The 18,476-nt window shown below is 36.8% G+C and overlaps 1 protein-coding gene across 9 annotated transcripts in view; it reads right to left on the bottom strand.

Moving 5' to 3' along the window:
• The window catches only part of BIRC6 (baculoviral IAP repeat containing 6), a 255,476-nt gene that overhangs the window by 106,965 nt on the left and 130,035 nt on the right, over positions 1-18,476 (bottom strand). For all 9 annotated transcript variants that reach the window (XR_005243294.2, XM_038006769.2, XM_038006768.2 and 6 more), the window contains 9 exons: positions 17,261-17,388; positions 10,659-11,221; positions 8,848-9,023; positions 7,887-7,983; positions 7,543-7,737; positions 5,923-6,123; positions 2,541-2,820; positions 777-1,033; positions 124-232 (listed from right to left, as the gene is read on the bottom strand). Coding sequence is in view for 8 of the 9 variants with exons in the window: in XM_038006769.2 (XP_037862697.1) it covers positions 124-232; positions 777-1,033; positions 2,541-2,820; positions 5,923-6,123; positions 7,543-7,737; positions 7,887-7,983; positions 8,848-9,023; positions 10,659-11,221; positions 17,261-17,388 (2,006 nt within the window). In the remaining variant the exon portion in view is untranslated. The remainder of the gene's footprint in view (positions 1-123; positions 233-776; positions 1,034-2,540; positions 2,821-5,922; positions 6,124-7,542; positions 7,738-7,886; positions 7,984-8,847; positions 9,024-10,658; positions 11,222-17,260; positions 17,389-18,476) is intronic.

Raw genomic sequence — 18,476 nt, 5'->3', positions numbered from 1 at the left:
AACATACAATATATAACAGTATTGTCTTTTACGAGATCATCTAAGGAAAAACTGTCAGAAACATTCACTACAGCATGATTATGTGCATGTGTGTGCTTAATTAAATGAAAAATAAAATCATACCTGTCTTTTGTACCAGGATCCTGAGTTGTTCCAAGCTGGTAAAGAATATCTATCGTAGAGTCAGAAGAGAGTCCATTTAGTCTTCCAAAAAGTAAAGGACTATTCAAATCTTGCAACAAAGAATCCAAAGAAAAAGTTTGCTAAATAAGTAAGTGAACCATGGGAAGATTTACTTAATTTAATTAAGTTATTCATTAAAAATGAAGCTTCCATAAATTCCAACAACAAAGAACAAACTCTAAACTAATGAAACCAGCTTGGGTGCAGTGGCTCATGCCTGTAATTCCAGCACTTTGGAAGGCCAATTCAGGTGGATCACCTGAGGTCAGGAGTTCGAAACCAGCCTGATCAATATGGAGACACCCCGTCTCTACTAAAAATACAAAAATTAGCCGGGTGTGGTGGCAGATGCCTGTAATCCCAGCTACTAGGAAGGCGGAGGTTGTAGTGAGTCGAGATTGCACCACTGCACTCCAGCCTGGGCAACAGAGTGAGACTCCATCAGAGAAGAGAGAAGACAGAAGAGAGAAGAGATAAACATAAACTAAAAGAAAAAATAATTCCCAAAACAGAGCTCAGCACAAAGATCGCATAGTTCAACTGCTGTTACTTTACAGACACGTAAACATTTAAATACCAAAGTTAATTATCACCTGTAGGATCACTGCCTGATGCTGCACAATTTCTCAGGAGAATGTCTATGAGCTTCAGGCCAATTCTAGTAGACTGCAGTCCTATCTTTACAAGCACAACCTCGATGTTGGGTGAATGCATTCCACAGTAAGGTGACATCAATAAGGCCGCACAAGTCTGCAGCAGATTGGCAGTAGGTGCAGCTGCACTTGCCATCATTCCTTCTAGATCACTTATGTGAGTAAGGCAATGATGTAATAACCGTAACCATCCAATACTGAAAATACAGAATGACTTGTATGATCAATATAAGTCGCTCAAATCATTTCCGGGTAGAACATAACTTTTTAAAGATCAGCATGTTGTGTTTCATAAATAGCACCAAACAATCTAAGAAATGTTTTTTAGAATGCTGCAAATTCAGTAAACAGACAATAAGTTTCCCCTATTAGATAAATCACAACTGGGCGGGGTGGCTCACACCTGTAATCCCAGCACTTTGGGAGGCCGAGGCAGGCGGATCACGAGATCAGGAGTTCAAGACCAGCCTGGCCGACTTGGTGAAACCTCTTATCTACTAAAAATATAAAGATTAGCTGGGCATGGTGGTGGGCGCTTGTAATCCCAGCTACTCAGGAGGCTGAGGCAGGAGAATCGTTTGAACTCGGGAGGCGGAGGTTGCAGTGAGCCTAGATTGCACCACTGCACTCCAGCCTGGGCAACAGGGCAAGACTCCACCTCAAAACAAACAAAAAGATAAATCACATACAAAAGGACTTGTATTCATAGTATGTGTTTGCTTTTTTAAGAAATCAGCCAGAAACCTGCTTTGCATGCAATTATATATGTCGATAAACTGATTACTACCATAGACTTCTAAAACTATAGTCTTAGCACCTTGAGAATAGAAATACTAAATTCTTTTTTTCTTTTTTTTTTGAAGATGGAGTTTCGCTCTCTCGCCCAGGCTGGAGTGCAGTGGCGGAATCTTGGCTCACTGCAATCTCCATCTCCTGGGTTCAAGCGATTCTCCTGTCTCAGCCTCCCCAGCAGCTGGGACTACAGTTGCACACTGCCATGCCCAGCTAATTTTTTTGTATTCTTAGTAGAGACGGGGTTTCACCTTGTTAGCTAGGATGGTTTCGATCTCCCGACCTCGTGATCTGCCTGCCTTGGCCTCCCCAAGTACTGGGATTACAGGTATGAGCCATGGTGCCAGGCCTTAAATTCATTTTTATCAGGCAAAACTTTAAACAAAATCCATCTATAAAACATTCAGCCATCAAAATTTATCAGAAAAATGTTGATTAAAAAATATATTGAGGTCCTTGTTTGTTTGGTTCAGACACAATCCTTCTGTTAACTAACATTTAGGAATTACCATATAAAACTAAATCCCTGTTTCTAAGGTCAGTTGGTATGGTTCAGATGCGTTCCTGGTCATAAGCATTTGCAAATTCCCGAAACAGAGTGTGATACAAAAAAATTACAAGCCATAAAATTAGAATGTACACCTACATGTAGTATACAGATCATCTCAAAGACTAAACATACATATACCTTAATTTTAATCAGTGTCAGCATTCTGTTTCCACAAAACTGTCTGTATTACACCTAATAAAATTGTATTATATAGATACCTATGGAACAAAGACCTTCCTAAGACCTATAAAAGAAAAAACCCACAAAATAAGTAAGCCCCCTATCTCCCAACCCTGCCCCCCCCAAAAAAAAAAAAAAAAAAGGACAGAAAGCTTTTTTAAATAATAGGAAACAAAACATACCTTGTTTTAGATACCTGATCTTCAGATGGAAGGAATGGATTATTAACCGTTGCTGAAGAGGTGGTACCAAAAGCAGTGAGCCCCAATAATTTAATCTGTGAAAGGCCTAATGTGCTGGCATCTCGTGGACGATGTAGTCTAAGGCAGACAGCAGAAGCTACTTCGGCTTTTACAAGCTGAATTTTTATGTAGGTGAGGCCACTTGTGACAACAGGCGTGGACAAAGGTAGCATATTTACCCCATCTGCACTTACTTCAACAGACACTGAGGAAGGGCAGGCTATAAAAATAAAACGGAATCATCACAACAGACAAAGTAAACTAGATTGAACAGTTTGTTAAAATCCCAGGAAAATAGCAGCTTTCACAATTGTATTCATCATGAACTTGTAAAAAGAAAATGTATACAACAAAATATAGTTCGACAATGACTTTCACCATGATTAATGTTGGAGCTACTTTTCAACTCAAAATATTTGATCTACAATAAAAATTAAACAGTCTAATATTCACCTAAAAAAAGAGGAACCAAAGATGTGTGAAGCACATGTACCTGATGCTCCCTATGAATAAAACGAGACAAATAGGTAATTATATCATCATTTCTACTTTACTCAAAATTATCACAAATAATATGAAACTACATATGATTAATATGCTATGGTTTACTGTTTTAAATAATTTGGGGGGAAAATGTAACAAAACTTGTTTTTCTACCAATTATTATATTACTACTAGATTGTGATATTTTTTAAACATTGAGTTTAACCTCACAGCTGAGTTTAGAAATTGCCTTTTTTTTTTTTTTGAGAGACAGTCTTGCCCTGTTGCCCAGGCTGCAATGAGTGCAGTGGTGCGATCTTAGCTAACTGCAACCTCCGCCTCCCAGGTTCAAGTGATTCTCCTGCCGTAGCCTCCACAGTAGCTGGAACCACAGGCAGGTGCCACCACATCTAGGAATTTTTTGTACTTTTGGTAGAGACAGGGTTTTGCCATGTTAGCCAGGCTGGCCTCGAACTCCTGACCTCAAGTGATTCACCTGTCTCGGCCTCCCAAACTGTTGGAATTATAGATGTGAGCCACTGCGCCCAGTCTCCTTTTCAAATTAAACCAAATATCCACAGGATTTTTTTGGTTGTTTGGGGGTTTTTTTTTTTGTTTTTGTTTTTGTTTTTTGAGGAGGAGTCTCTCTCTGTCGCCCAGGCTGGAGTGCAGTGGCGTGATCTTGGCTCACTGCAAGCTCCGCCTCCTGGCTTCACGCCACTCTCCTGTCTCAGCCTCCCGAGTAGCTGGGACTACAGGCGCCTGCCACCACACCCGGCTAATTTTTTGTGTATTTTTAGTAGAGACGGGGTTTCACTGTGTTAGCCAGGACGGTCTCCATCTCCTGACCTCATGATCTGCCCGCCTCGGCCTCCCAAAGTGCTGGGATTACAGGCGTGAGCCACCGTGCCTGGCCAAGACTTTTAAAAAAATCAATTCTTGCTGAAATTTAAGGAGTCCCCAGTGAACAAACAACTGGAACTACTACCAAAAAATTATTTCTTTCTAGCTTACATGGAACCCCATATAATAAATATATGTCAACTAAAGCCTTTGAAATTTGGTTTTATTTTTAATTTCAGTGGTAAAATAAGAAGGAATTACATGCCAGCTTTACACTGATTACTAGACAGTCAACTTAATTTTGAAATTTACACTTCAGATCCTTTTGAGGAAAGTATTACCTGCATTTTACACAAGCAGACATAGTAAAAACAGATTAAGTAATCCACGCTCCCACAGGAACAAATATCACACCTTAGATTCAAGTTCATGTTTGCTTCTAAAGACTGTTATTTCCACTATATCACAACATATTTTCAACTTCTGCTCTAATCCAATAATAAAACCAAATTTCTTAATCAAGAACACTTAAGTAGGGAACATTTAAACCAATTAATTTTTCACAGGAGTTCCCCCTTTGTAATATGCTTCCTATTTCAATCCCATGTGCAAAATCCAGCTGAACTTCAAAAGCCACCACTTATGACTAACTCCTCTGCTTTCCAAATAAAAGCAATCACTTTCCAATTTTAGAGGTTGTGTACATCTTATATTGACTTATATTTTGCCTTTTAATATAGTTATTTTTGACCTCCTAAAACACTCTGTATTAGCATATTTTCCTTCTACCTTTATATTATCTGTTTTTTATCTAAGGAGTGTGGATGCCACAAGTAATTAAGATATATCAGTCTAATCTTGCAAATACATAGAAAAAAACTGTTTTCTCCAAAGATGCCAGGAATCTACAAAATTTCCCATAGCTCCTCATGCAATTATTGAGTGATATTTGATAGCAATGAGAATCAATCCATAAATGTAAGCATATGTATTATTTTAAACAATTCTGGCAAAATTATAACTATATTGAAAGCATTTGTGAACCATATAAAATACAAAATGGGCTGGGTACAGTAGCTCACACCTGTAATCTCAGCACTTTGGGAGGCCAAGGCAAATAGATCGCTTCAGCCCAGGCATCATAACAAAACCCCGTCTCTAAAAAAAAAACACAAAAATTTATCCAGGCATGGTGGTACACGCCTGTGGTCCCAGCTATACATGAGGCTGAGATGGGAGGATCATTTGAGCCTCAGAGATCAAGGCTACAGTGATCTGAGATTATCAAAACTGTACTCCAGCATGTGTAACAGAGACCTTGCCTCAAAAAAAAAAAAAGCAAATGAGTATTTCATATTCTTTATAAATACCTGAAAGAGTTCGTGCTCTTAAGGGATAATTAATATTTCGTAAAAATTATTTTGAATTATTTGCCTTACAAAGTTCAATAAAATGTATTCAATGAACATGCATCAAATAAACGATACAACATTACAAGGATACTGACATATTACAACAAACACAGTATGAATCTTAAAATCACACTGAAGTAGTCAAAATATAATATTATTCAAAAAGATAGTTATCTTCTAAAGAAGTTGGAGGGCAGGCACACAAATCTATGCTAATTTCATATTACAAGGCTAAGACTGAGATCCGGGCTGAAAAAACTAACATGGTAAAAAATGGGAGTGTAATAAACTCATTTCAGCTTAATACTGAGGCTTAGTAAATTTGAGAGAAAAGAGAAAGCAAAATAATATATAACTGGAACATATTTGTTTAGACTTCATCACATAATCTTTTTGTCTGAGGTTAACAGTCATTTCCACTAAAATGACTTGGTAGTATTAATTATTTCACTAAAAACTATTCAGAAGTTACACACTCTGGTAATCACACCTAAGTGTATTTTTGCTTACTAAATATTTTTATTTTCAAATGTTTCTAAATTAAAGTCTGCTCTCATGTTGCTTCTTTATAAAATATTACTCACTTGCAAGAGATGCAAGATGAGGCTGGATATGTATCTCCTTAAGCAGCACTGCTGCGGGAAGGTGAATGGTAAGGTCACACCAAGCCTCCTCTGGAAGAAAGATGTAGGACCAAGCAGCAGAGCGAGCTCTTCTATGAGGAGGTGTGGCCTGCAACAGCACTTCAGCTGGCTGGGCAGTAGGACTGCTAGATGTGATTGTACCTAGAGAAGATATTTTACATAAAATAAGAACTTGCAAAAGAAACATAACAAAGCTTTAAAATCCATACGAATAAAATTAAACTAGAAAAAGTAATTGAAAACATGAACAACTGATGCTGGTAATGTACTTAGTATTCTAAGCATGACTGTAGAGGTATTCACAAAACATTAGGAAATCCTGTCAACTCGCAAGGTGACAAGTTCGTTATTAACTGCTGTCTACTTTATACTCATATGATACATGAAAACTAAAGATACAGCAATAAACGTAGCTCCATAATTTTCTAACTGTTTAAGTAAAAAACAATGTCCAATATATCTCCACCTTTAAAATAATCATCTTTATTCTAAGATGTCAATGTCTACGATTTAGAAATATGAAAAGAAAAATTAAAAAGAAACTACGTAAACTGGATAAAAAAGTAAATACCTAAATTCAAAATTTTTAAAAAAGATAGTACCACTTTAAGGCCAGGCACAGTGGCTCACGCCAGTAATCCCAACACTTTGGGAGGCCGAAGTGGGGGATCACTTGGGGCCAGAAGTTCAAGACCAGGCTGGACAACATGGTGAAACCCCGTCTCTACTAAACACACACACACACACACACACACACACACACACACACACAGCCAGTGTGGTGGCACAGGTCCGTAATCCTAGCTACTCAGGAGGCTGAGGCATGAGAATTGCCTGAACCCCGGAGACAGATGTTGCAGTGAACAGACATCGCGCCACTGCACTCCAGCCTAGGTGACAGAGTGAGACTCTCTCACAACAAAACAAAACAAAACATAGTACCAATTTAAGAAGGAAAATGAGATTTAAAATCGATTAACATTTACAGAGAAAACTTACTGAAGAATCTCTATTTAGTTTCTTAAACTGTGCTTCTATTTTGACTCACAAATAAAAACAAACTTTACTGCTAAAGAACTGTTAAAACAGTCCCTCTCGGCCAGGCGTGGTGGCTCAAGCCCATAATCCCAGCACTTTGGGAGGCTGAGGTGGGCGGATCACCTAAGGTCAGGCATTTGAGACCAGCCTGGTCAATATGGTGAAACCCTATCTCCATTAAAAATACAAAAATTAGCTGGGCATGGTGGCAGACACTTGTAATCCCAGCTACTCAGGAGGCTGAGGGAGGAGAATTGCTCGAACCCAGGAGGCGGAGGTTGCAGTGAGCCGAGATCGTGCCATTGCACTCTGGCTTGGGCAACAAGAGCAAAACTCCATCTCAAAACAAATAAAAAATTCCCTCTCGTAAGTAGAATGTCGAGATATCCACTACCTCTAAAATAAACTGTTTGTAATTAAAATAGCAATATATGATATCATCAACTGACTTCAACTAATTTTGTTTCATACCAGCTAATAAACTGAATAAATTCACATAAGATTTAATAACACTTTTCTTACCAAGGGGTGCAAAGTTATGAATCCCTTCGGCATTGTCAGGCTCAGAAGCTAGTATTCTTGTTTTCAATGTGCTGTCAACAGCTTTATTTGGCCCAGAGTCAAGAAATTTCATAATAGTTGATACCATACTTCTTGCAGTGTTCACAATAGCCCTTGTACTAGTGACCATATTATTGCATATGAGCTGAACACCACCTAAATTATAAAGAATAAGTAAGGAAATCAATATCAGGACAGATGGTTCAACATCAAAAGTAAACTTCCACAAAAGACTACAAAAATGAAAATGTAACATACTATCACATAACTACACTTAAATGATAGTTACTGAAATATTATCTTACCCATATCATGAAATGCTTTCAAGGCATCACTAGTATCCAATACTCTCAAAATGAACCACAATAATGGCTCAGATAACTGGCAAGTAGCAAGAGAGCCCTAAAAAATGAAATATGTGTATTATGACTTTATACACTCCTGCGAATAAGAACTAAACTCAATGCATGTAATATTCCTTCCTAGTTAATTTTTGTAACCTGACAGCCTTAAATACACTAAATACAAAATGTCTGCCAAAATACATAAGAAATCTTACCTGAATAAGAAAAAACCATCTTCCTCAACTCAGATTTTAATTTTTTAAAGCATCTGTCTTCATCCATTATCTTTTCCCTTTATGTGCATTTAGATACCAATTTCATTTAAAATTTTAACCATCTAAAGTACCTTTGTATTTTCTAATAGAGAAATATATACATTCAACAAATGTTTACAAAAATGATAATTATACACTGCTATATAGAAGACAAAAGAAATTGTTCTAATATCTGCATTTCAAAATGGGAAATGGACAAGAAAGTAAAATAATCTGATTCCTATAATTTCATTTGTAAAAACGAAATACAAAAAGGAAAAATTTTGTCACCTATTTTCTTTAATCAGCCTAATCCCTTTTAATGGGGAAAAAAAAAAAGTTGAATACACAACATAAATTTCAAAAAATTTCACATTACATCTTCTTACACCTCAGTATTACACTATGCTATTTTTAGGAAAAAGAGAAGAACTTCTTGAGACCCAATAAATGTTTTACTCTTGTATTACTGTGGTCACCTCTGAAAATACCACTTCAAAGAAACTTTATTCTCCAACTTTTATTAATAATCCATAGCCCTCTTGCACTGATGCTTTTCACTGTCCAATATATAATAAACACACTTATTTGTCTCTGTCCTATAATTTTGCACTTACATTGCCAGAAATTTATTTGAATCACTGCAACTGTTGTTGGCTTGAACTTACTTGTCTGCCCATATATCCACAGGCCATGTATGTTAAAATTGGTTGCAGCATCATGTGGACTGTAGAAGCTTTTTTACTAAGGGTTGTCAGTATGGTAAATAATCCATCCCCAACTGAAATAGCATCCAACCCACCATGAAAGTTTTCATGTTTAGTGAGATGTAATCCACTTGCTCCTAGGAAAAATAAAAGATTCCACATTAAACGATTAAAAGTATATATATCCAGCCAGGCGCAGTGGCTCACGCCTGTAATCTCAACACTTTGGGAGGCTGAGGCAGGTGGATCACCTGACATCAGGAGTTCAAAACCAGCCTGGCCAACATGGTGAAAACAAATAATAATTAAAATATAGAAGCTGAAAAGCCATTTTTTCCAAAACGGCTGAAGAATTAACATATAACAGCTGTTTATACCCTCTACACATAACCCGAACGAACTCCTGGAGACTAAAATATCAATGACAATATTCAGTAGAGCATGGTTTATGGCTATCTTCTTACATGAGATACCTCTATATCACCAACAATAAAAATAGGTTGTTCTGTTACATGACTCAGAACATCACTCTACATACTAGCTATATACGTCAAGAAGAAAGGACATAAATAGAAAAATAAGTAAAACCAGCATGTAACTATTCTTTTTAATCTAATCAAAAGGAAGATATGGCTGTTTCCCATACACTGACAAAGAAAAATATACCACCAGGTGAAAATATATTAGAAATGGATTTTGCCACAGTATACAGATGTTCAATTATTTTAAAAATTTAATGTAATGTATTAACATTCAAAGAGGTAAAAAAGTTAAGCAACAGCATATAAATTTAACATTGATATGTGTCACATAAAATGTTACAGTATGAATAAAATTTTACATTTTATTTTCAAAGCAAATGTGAACAAATAATACTTGTCTTTAACACAAAATGATGTGAAATAAGAACTCAAGATCAGCCTGGCTAACATGGTGAAATCCCGTCTCTACAAAAAAAAAAAAAAAAAAAATTAGCAGGGTGCAGTGGCTCACACTTGTAATCCTAGTACTTTGGGAGGCTGAGGTGGGAAGATCACCTGAAGTCAGGAGTTCAAGACCAGCTTGCCCAACATGGCGAAACCCCATCTCTACCAAAATACAAAAAATTAGCCAGGCATGGTGGCACATGCCTGTAATCCCAGGTACTCGAGAGGCTGAGGCACAAGAATTGCTTGAACCTAGGAGGCGGAGGTTGCAATGAACCGAGATTACGCCACTGCACTTCAGCCTGGGCAACACAGCAAGACTTCATCTCAAAAAAAAACAAAACCAAAAACAAACAAAAAACTAGGAGGGGCATGGTGGTACACGCCTGTAATCCCAACTACTTGGTAGGCTGAGGCAGGAGTATCACTTGAATCTGGGAGGCGGAGGTTACAGTGAGCTGAGATCGCATCATTGTACTCCAGCCTGGGAGCAAGACTCTGTCTCTTGGAGGGGAAGAAAAAAAATTAGCCGGGTGTGGTGGCAGGCACCTATGGTTGCAGCTACTTGGGTGGCTGAGGCATGAGAATTGCTTGAACCTGGGAGGCATCTCAATAAAAAAGAAAAAAAAAAACCAAATTGACATAACATTTTTCAATATTTCACTTTAATTCATTAATTGAAGCCCCTATACAAAAGTCCTCACCAATAAAAATCAGTCATGAAAAGCTGAAAGCAGTTTTACAACACAAAGTAAAAAGAGAATGAATCCATATATTGCTTACAAAAAAAAAAAAAAAAATTATAGTACTAGAGACAACGGTAAGATTAATATTCTCAATACATACCAATTATCATTGCCATGGCACTGCTATTACACAGGCCCAGAGCAGACAAAATCTGGCTCATAATTTGTTGGTTGGCTAAGACTAAGTCAGCAACATATGCAGGCGATCCTTGAACACTGGTACTGCTTCCATTGCCATCTTTGCCTCCTGAGACTTTTTCTTCATCTGAAACACTATCTGTTGTATTTGTGGTCACAGACACTCTTGCACTGTATTCCCTATTGCCTGAAAGAGGCAGCTGCACTAAAATGTTAACAAGTTTTAACAAATCAAACATGAGTTGATCCCTTGTCATTTCGCCACAAACTGCTTTTGCATCACCTGGACGAATCAGGTTGGCAAAGAGTCCCCCAAAGCATGCTCGAGCACCCACGGAGCTATCTGATCCACTTCTTGACATTACTTTGTCTGAGCAAGTGATATAGTGATGCACTAAAAATGTAACAGATTCTATCACAGCAGAAATAGTACTAACTGAAACAACTTCAAAATTCTGCTCCAGAGTGAATTCTAAGAGCTTCACTTGGGCATCAAGAGGTCCTTGGCCTGTCTGGAAAGCACCCCTGCAGAGAGAGAGAGAGACAGAGAGAGAGAGAGAGATACTATAAGAGAGAGGATTAAAAATTAAACAATTTTAAGTAGTTCTGAAAGCAGTAACTTATCACAATATAAGAAGTTAAACAAGTTCTTGGTATTCACTATTTCATTAGGTAGATAATAGTTTTCATCTCTTTTGGAATTCTTGTTCTTGACTCCATTTTAGACACACTCAAAAACAACCTTCCTTCCAAATACAAAACTAAGGGACAAGTATATACGGAAGTGATTTTGAAGCTACAGAAAAAAACACTTCAAAATCACAAGGCACTTCTTATAATGAAATGAGTTATAATTTTTTCCATTCTCAAATAATGCTATTGTAAACATTCCCTACAGATAATGACACGTAAAAATTAAGATTCAAATTATTCTTATGTATCAAAATTGAATGCTCTTCAAATTCTGCTTATGCCTAAGATACAGAATGCTGAAAAGGGCATCACCCTCAGTCTAACAGCAAGAAAAAGACAAATTAGGCCAGATGCAATGACTCATGCCTGTAATCCCATCACTTTGGGAGCCCCATGCAGGCAGATCACTTGAGGCCAGAAGCTCGAGACCGGCCTGGCCAACATGGTGAAACCTCATTGTTACTAAAAACACAAAAATTAGCCGGGCATGGTGGCGTGTGACTGTTAATTGCAGCTACTCAGGAGATTAAGGCAAAAAAATAGCTTTTGAGTTTGAGACCTGCCTGGCTAACATGGCAAAACCCCATCTCTACTGAAAATACAAAAATTAGCCAGGCATGGTGATGGGCCTGTAATCCCAGCTACTGAGGAGGCTGAAGCATGAGAATTGCAGGAACCCAGGAGGCGGAGGTTGCAGGGAGTCGCGATCACACCACTGCACTACAGCCTGGGTGACAGAGCCAAAATCTATTTCAAAAACCAAACAAGCAAACAAAAAAAGACTGCCTAATATATAAATACATAAAAGGCTGCACAGTATTGCATGTTTATAACATATATAAACAGTAAAAACACGACAACTATGTCACAAAAGATGGAAGAAAGGAACTGAAACTACACTGTTAAGTTCTGACATTATATATGAGTGGAATAATATTTGAAAATAGAATGTGATTAAATAAAGGTGTATCTTGTAAAGCTAGGACAACTAATATGAAAAATTTTCGGTTACAGGCCACGCACAGTGGCTCACGCCTATAATGACAGTAACCCAGGCGGATTGCTTGAGCTCAGGACGTGGAGACTAGCCTGGTCAACCTGGTGAAACCCCATCTACAAAATATACAAAAATTAGCCCTGTGTGGTAGCATAGCTGGAGTCTGTAATCCCAGCTACTCCAGAAGTTAAGGCATGAAAATCGCTTGAACCCAGAAGGTGGAGGTTGCAGAGAGCCAAGATTGCACCACTATGCTCCAACCTGTGCGACAGAGCAAACCAATGCTGTCTCAAAAATAAATAAATAAGAAATTCAGTTATAAATAAGAATGGAAGTGAAATTATTTTAAAAGTTGCTTAATTCAAAGTCAACAGAAAAAGATTTTTTAAAAGGAATCAAAAATAGATGAAATAAATAGAAAACTGGCAAAATGATCAATTTTAATCCAGCATGTCAACAATTACATTAAATGTAAGTAGTCTATATAGGCCAATTCTGACATTGTCAAACGCTTGTATTAGAAAAGAAGAAAGGTCTAGAAAAGAAGAAAGGTCTAAAATCAATTATGTAAGCCAGAAAGATCAAATTAAATTCAAAGAAAGTAGAAAGGAAAAAATATCTATAAGCTGCTTCTTTTGAAAATAATATTGATGAACTTCTAGCCAGAATGACCCCAAAAAAAGATAAAAATTACCAACATCAGAAATAAAGGAAGTAAACTCACTATAGATCCTATAAACATTAATAAATATATATTTCAACTAACAAATTCAACAATGTAAAGGAATACTTCCTTCACAAAATTATCAAGGCTCACTCAAGAAGAGAAAACCTGAATAATCCAAGACCTAGAAAATAAGTGAAAATTTTGGGGGCAAAGAAAACTCCAGCCACAGGCTGCTTCAATGGCAAATGCTACCAAATACGTAAGTGACAATACACATATTACACAACCTCTTTCAGAGAATAAATTCAGCAAGTTATAAACACATTGATATGTTATGACCAAGGGTGTCTATCTTGAGAATGCACATTAACTGACAGTTTAAAAAAAAAAAAAAAAAAAAATCAAACTTGGTGTAGTGGCATATGCCAATTGGGCCAGCTAAGAACAGAATGAGACTGAAAGCCTGCTTGAACTCAGGAAATGAAGGTCAGCCTGGGCAACATTGTGAGATCCCAACTCTTTAGAAAACACCAATATACTTCAACGTATGAACAGATGAAAGAAGAAACAACCTATGATCATTTCAACAGATGCAGGGAAACATCTAACAAAATCTAGAGACATTCATAATTTTTTAAATGTCTCAGCAAGTTAGAAACAAACTGGAACTTCCTCAACTTACTATCATGTATCTAAAAAAGAGCTCCAGCTAGTAACATATCTAATTATGAAAAACAGTGTTTCATAAGATATTCAGATTGAGAAAAAGAAGGAAGAGTAACTTTTACCATATGTACTCAACAGCATACTGGAAGTCCAAACAAGTACAACTGGAGTGGGGAGGGGAACCCCATGAGACATATGCATAGGAAAGGAAGAAATAAAACTAGCTGTATTCTCTGACATAGCCAAATAAGCAATACATCTGCCCAAACTGATCTACAGAATGATGCAATCTCACTCAAAACGATTTTTTTCTGGTAAATCAATAAGTTGATTATAAAATTTATAAGGAAAAGGAAAGGAATTAAAATAGCCAAAATTACTCTAAAAGAATAAAGGTGGAGAGCCTACACTACTAGATTTCAAAAAATACTATAAGGGAACTAAGACACTGAGGTAATGCACAAAAAATAGACAAAAACATAAAATCTATATAATACACTGTATGAACAAATGAGGCTGGGTGTGGTGGCTTACGCCTGTAAACTCAGCAATTTGGCAGACGGAGGCAGGTGGATCTCTTGAGGCCAGGAGTTTGAGACCAGCCTGGCCAACATGGCGAAACCCCATCTCTACTGAAAATACAAAAATTAGCCAGGCATGGTGATGGGCCTGTAATCCCAGCTACTCAGGAGACTAAAGCATGAGAATTGCATGAACCCAGGAGGCGGAGGTTGCAGTGAGCCGAGATCACGCCACAGCACTCCATCCTGGGCGTCAGAGCAAAACTGTCTCAAAAAAAAAAGAAGTGTATGCATAGACCAAAACAAATATCATTGATTGATATTTGAAAAACTACAAAGGGAAGCCAATGAAAAAAGGAAAATATTTTCAAAAAATGGTATAGGAAGGTGGGATGCGGTGGCTCATGCTTGTAATCCCAGCACCTTGGGAGGCTGAGGCTGGTGGATCACGAGGTCAGTAGATCAAGACCATCTTGGCTAACACGGTGAAAGCCCATCTCTACTAAAAATACAAAAACACAATTAGCAGGGTGTGGTGGTGGGGGCCTGTACCCCCAGCTACTTGGGAGGCTGAGGTGGGAGAATGGCGTGAACCCAGGAGGTGGAGCTTGCAGTGAGCCAAGATGGCGCCATTCCACTCCTGCCTGGGCTAAGAGCGAGACTCCATCTCAAAAAAAAAAAAAAAGGCAAAGGAAAAGGAAAAAAAAAATTATCCTGAAAGCAAAAAATAAAAAGCCTAAACATAAAACATAAAATTGTAAAATTTCTAGAAGAAAACGGAGTATTCTATGTAACTTTGTGTGAGGACGGTATTTATTTATTTATTTACTTTTTTATTTTTTATTTTTTATTTTTTTTGAGACGGGACTGACTACAAGTGCCCGCCACCTCGCCCGGCTAGTTTTTTGTATTTTTTTTTTTTTTTAGTAGAGACGGGGTTTCACCGTGTTAGCCAGTATGGTCTCGATCTCCTGACCTGGTGATCCGCCCATCTTGGCCTCCCAAAGTGATGGGATTACAGGCTTGAGTCACCGCACCCGGCCGTGAGGACTTTAAAAAACAACAACAAAAAATATGTAGACGTTGACAATTTAGATTACATCTAGAATTTTAAAACTTCTGCTTTTTGAACGATACTTAATAAAGTGAAAACAGAGTCCAAAGACCAATAGATAGCATTTGCAAAACACTCATCTGATAAAACTGAATGCCTTCTTTATACTGAGTATTTCTTTCAGTGTATATTATATCATTAACTAAAGCGCTGCTGGATCTTTCACGGAATACCAGAGCCTTTATTAAAAACAAACATAAACTAACGTTCTTCTTGGGCCACAGCTTTGTGGACCCTATTAAACTAGGCCATAGAAATGTACTGGGTATATGTGGGGTGAAGTGAGGTGGAGAAAATTCCTAAACAGTTTTTGTGGCATATAAACCTCAAAACATCTCTGCTTAAATATTAGATGTGACTCAACTACAAACAAGATTAATAATCCTTTAAAAAATGTTAGAGCAAATGTATTAAAAGTTTAGTATGAAAATCTCCACTGTTGTGAACTCTGTGAATCAGACTATGCTAAAGCCTACAGTTAAAATTAAAAAGCCTAGTTAAAAGAAAAATAAAACAAATGGTGACTAATCTTTACTCTTCAGGTGATTCTATTTATGTCATTCAAAATTTCACAAAATCCTCACAAAGTATGTATAAATATTGTTTATTTGAATAAAATTAGATGAAAAAGTGGCAAGAGCCACTACTGACTTATTCCTGATCATTAATTTATTTGAAACAGAGTGTTGTTCTGTCACCCAGGTTGGAGCACAGTGGCACAATCAGGGCTCACCGCAGCCTCCACCTCCTGGGCTCCACTAGTTCAATCAATCTCCTGCCTCAGCCTCCACAGTAGCTGGGATTACAGGTGTATACCCACACCACCCAGGCTGCTCTCAAACTCCTGGGCTCAAGCGATTTCCCCACCTCAGCCTCCCAAGGTACTGGGATTACAGGCGTGAGCCACTGAGCCCAGCCCTATTCCTTATATTAATGGAGACTTTTTGAAATACTCAAGCATGCCAGATGTTTCATTAATTATGTAATTTGTTCATCATGTAGTTTTATTGTAACTTCAAAAACAAAATAGCACTTTATAATTCATTAAGTTTTCAGCCAGGCACGGTGGCTCAAACCTGTAATCCCAGCACTTCGGAAAGCTGAGGCGGGCAGATCACGAGGTCAGGAGATCAACACCACCCTGGCCAACATAGTGAAACTCCGTCTCTACTAAAAATACAAAAATTAGCCGGGTGTGGTGGTGCATGCCTGTAATCCCAGCTATTCGGGAGGCTAAGGCACGAGAATCGCTTCAACCCAGGAGGCAGAGGTTGCAGTGAGCCAAGACTGCACAACTGCACTCCAGCCTGGCAACAGAGCAAGACTCCATCTCAAAAAAAAAAAAAAAAAAAAGTTTTTATCAGAAAGTAATGTTGGATTTTAAGAAATATAGAATGAAAAACAATGACATTAATAAGAGATAGATGATATTGAAACATTCATGCATTACAATAATCAACCCATTATGGTCAAAATTTATTCTTATAACAGAGTCTGATTTTGTTAATAAATTTATTTAGAATTTCTACAGAAGATTAGTATGTAATTTTCTTTTATAAGCTCTATTTTTCAGGTTATCTTATATATAAAATCACTGGTAACTTTAAACAGCTTCAAAATAAATTTCACCTTTTAAAAAGCTTATAATAACTATTAACCATTAAAAGCAAGTCAACTGTATTCCTTACATATTAAAGACATTAGAGACAGAAGGACTTGGGAGAACCATAATGAAATGAAAAGAAAACAATCAGGAAACACACCAATAAATCCTTCCCTCTTACTTCCTACTGTCCTCCTGTTTATTTTTTTACAGATAAATTCCCAATAAATGTTAAAGAAAAGTATATTTGGAGAATTACATGTTACTTCTATATCAGGAACAAATTAGTACACAAAAATTTACCTTTCAGTTGAAAGTATATGAATTAGCTTGAGCAAAAATTCACTGAATATCTGAGGACATGTTGAAGAAAGATGCACTTGTAATCGAGTAAGAAATTCTTGCATAGCTTGTGTAGCTGTGGGACCAACCTGAAAAGAAATGTATATTCACTGAAAACTGCTTACTGATAACATTTTAAAAATCATTCATTTAAAAATTATCAGGTATAAAGTCAAAAGCTATACACTGTAACTTTTCATAGGAGAAAAGCAAAAGTATTAATGATAGCAGGAAATGAATTTTTTAGGTCTTGATGTATTTATTTTGAACTGCAAATAAAAATACTGTTAATACTTTTTCATTATGGTTTATACAGCACAACTATATTAGGTTTATTGAACTCAATACTGAAAAAAGTTCACCTGAATTACACAATAAATACTTTTATAATGCTTTCTAGAGTATAAATAACTTCAACATAGATTTTCACAAATAACTTTCTTAATTATCCCATTTCAAAATCAAATAACTCAGGAGCAGAGAGGTAAAATGATCCATAAAAGGTCATGTTTCTAACAACTAGCAAAGCAAGCTTAAGCTAAGTGAAAAACAAAACAAAAACTAAATAAATATAAATTTATACCAAGTCAAAAAAAAAAAAAAAACTGCTTCCCCAAACTTCTAACTCATCAATGAAAGAAATGATAGTGAACACTGCACTAAGTAACCTGAAGTACATTTTGGAATGTGCTCTAACACTTCTACATATTATTTTACTTGATCCTAATTTGGCTTGATGAACAATTCATAAAACCTTGGAAGAGTTCTGGAAAAATAAAACAGAACATAATCCTCCAAACTATTTTAGAGTTAAATAAAGTTAATTTCTGATACTGAGCATACAAATCATAGCTTTCTTATCAAAACTTTCTATACAAAACCAAGATATCAGTAGGAAAGCTCAATCTTCAACAACTTAAAAAGTTTTAAAAAGTTATTTCCTCCTGTCTTTTATTAAAAAACAAAGAAAATATTATTTTTTGCAATGCCTTGTTCACTGACACCTAGCTATACCAATAACTAGTTATGTAATTTGGGGCAATGTAGCTGATGCATGTTTTCTTACATGTAAAATAATTAAGTCAGAGTTGGTGATCCCGAGGAGTCTTCCTGTTACAAATTCAATCAATCTTTAAGTATAATAATCACTTGATAACATGTCTCTGCCCCTACCAAA

Source organism: Chlorocebus sabaeus, chromosome 14, assembly GCF_047675955.1.
Source record: "Chlorocebus sabaeus isolate Y175 chromosome 14, mChlSab1.0.hap1, whole genome shotgun sequence".
Classification (NCBI taxonomy): Eukaryota; Metazoa; Chordata; class Mammalia; order Primates; family Cercopithecidae; genus Chlorocebus; species Chlorocebus sabaeus.
Note: the sequence above shows the minus strand (reverse complement) of the source record. Positions and strands in the feature narration are given on the sequence as shown.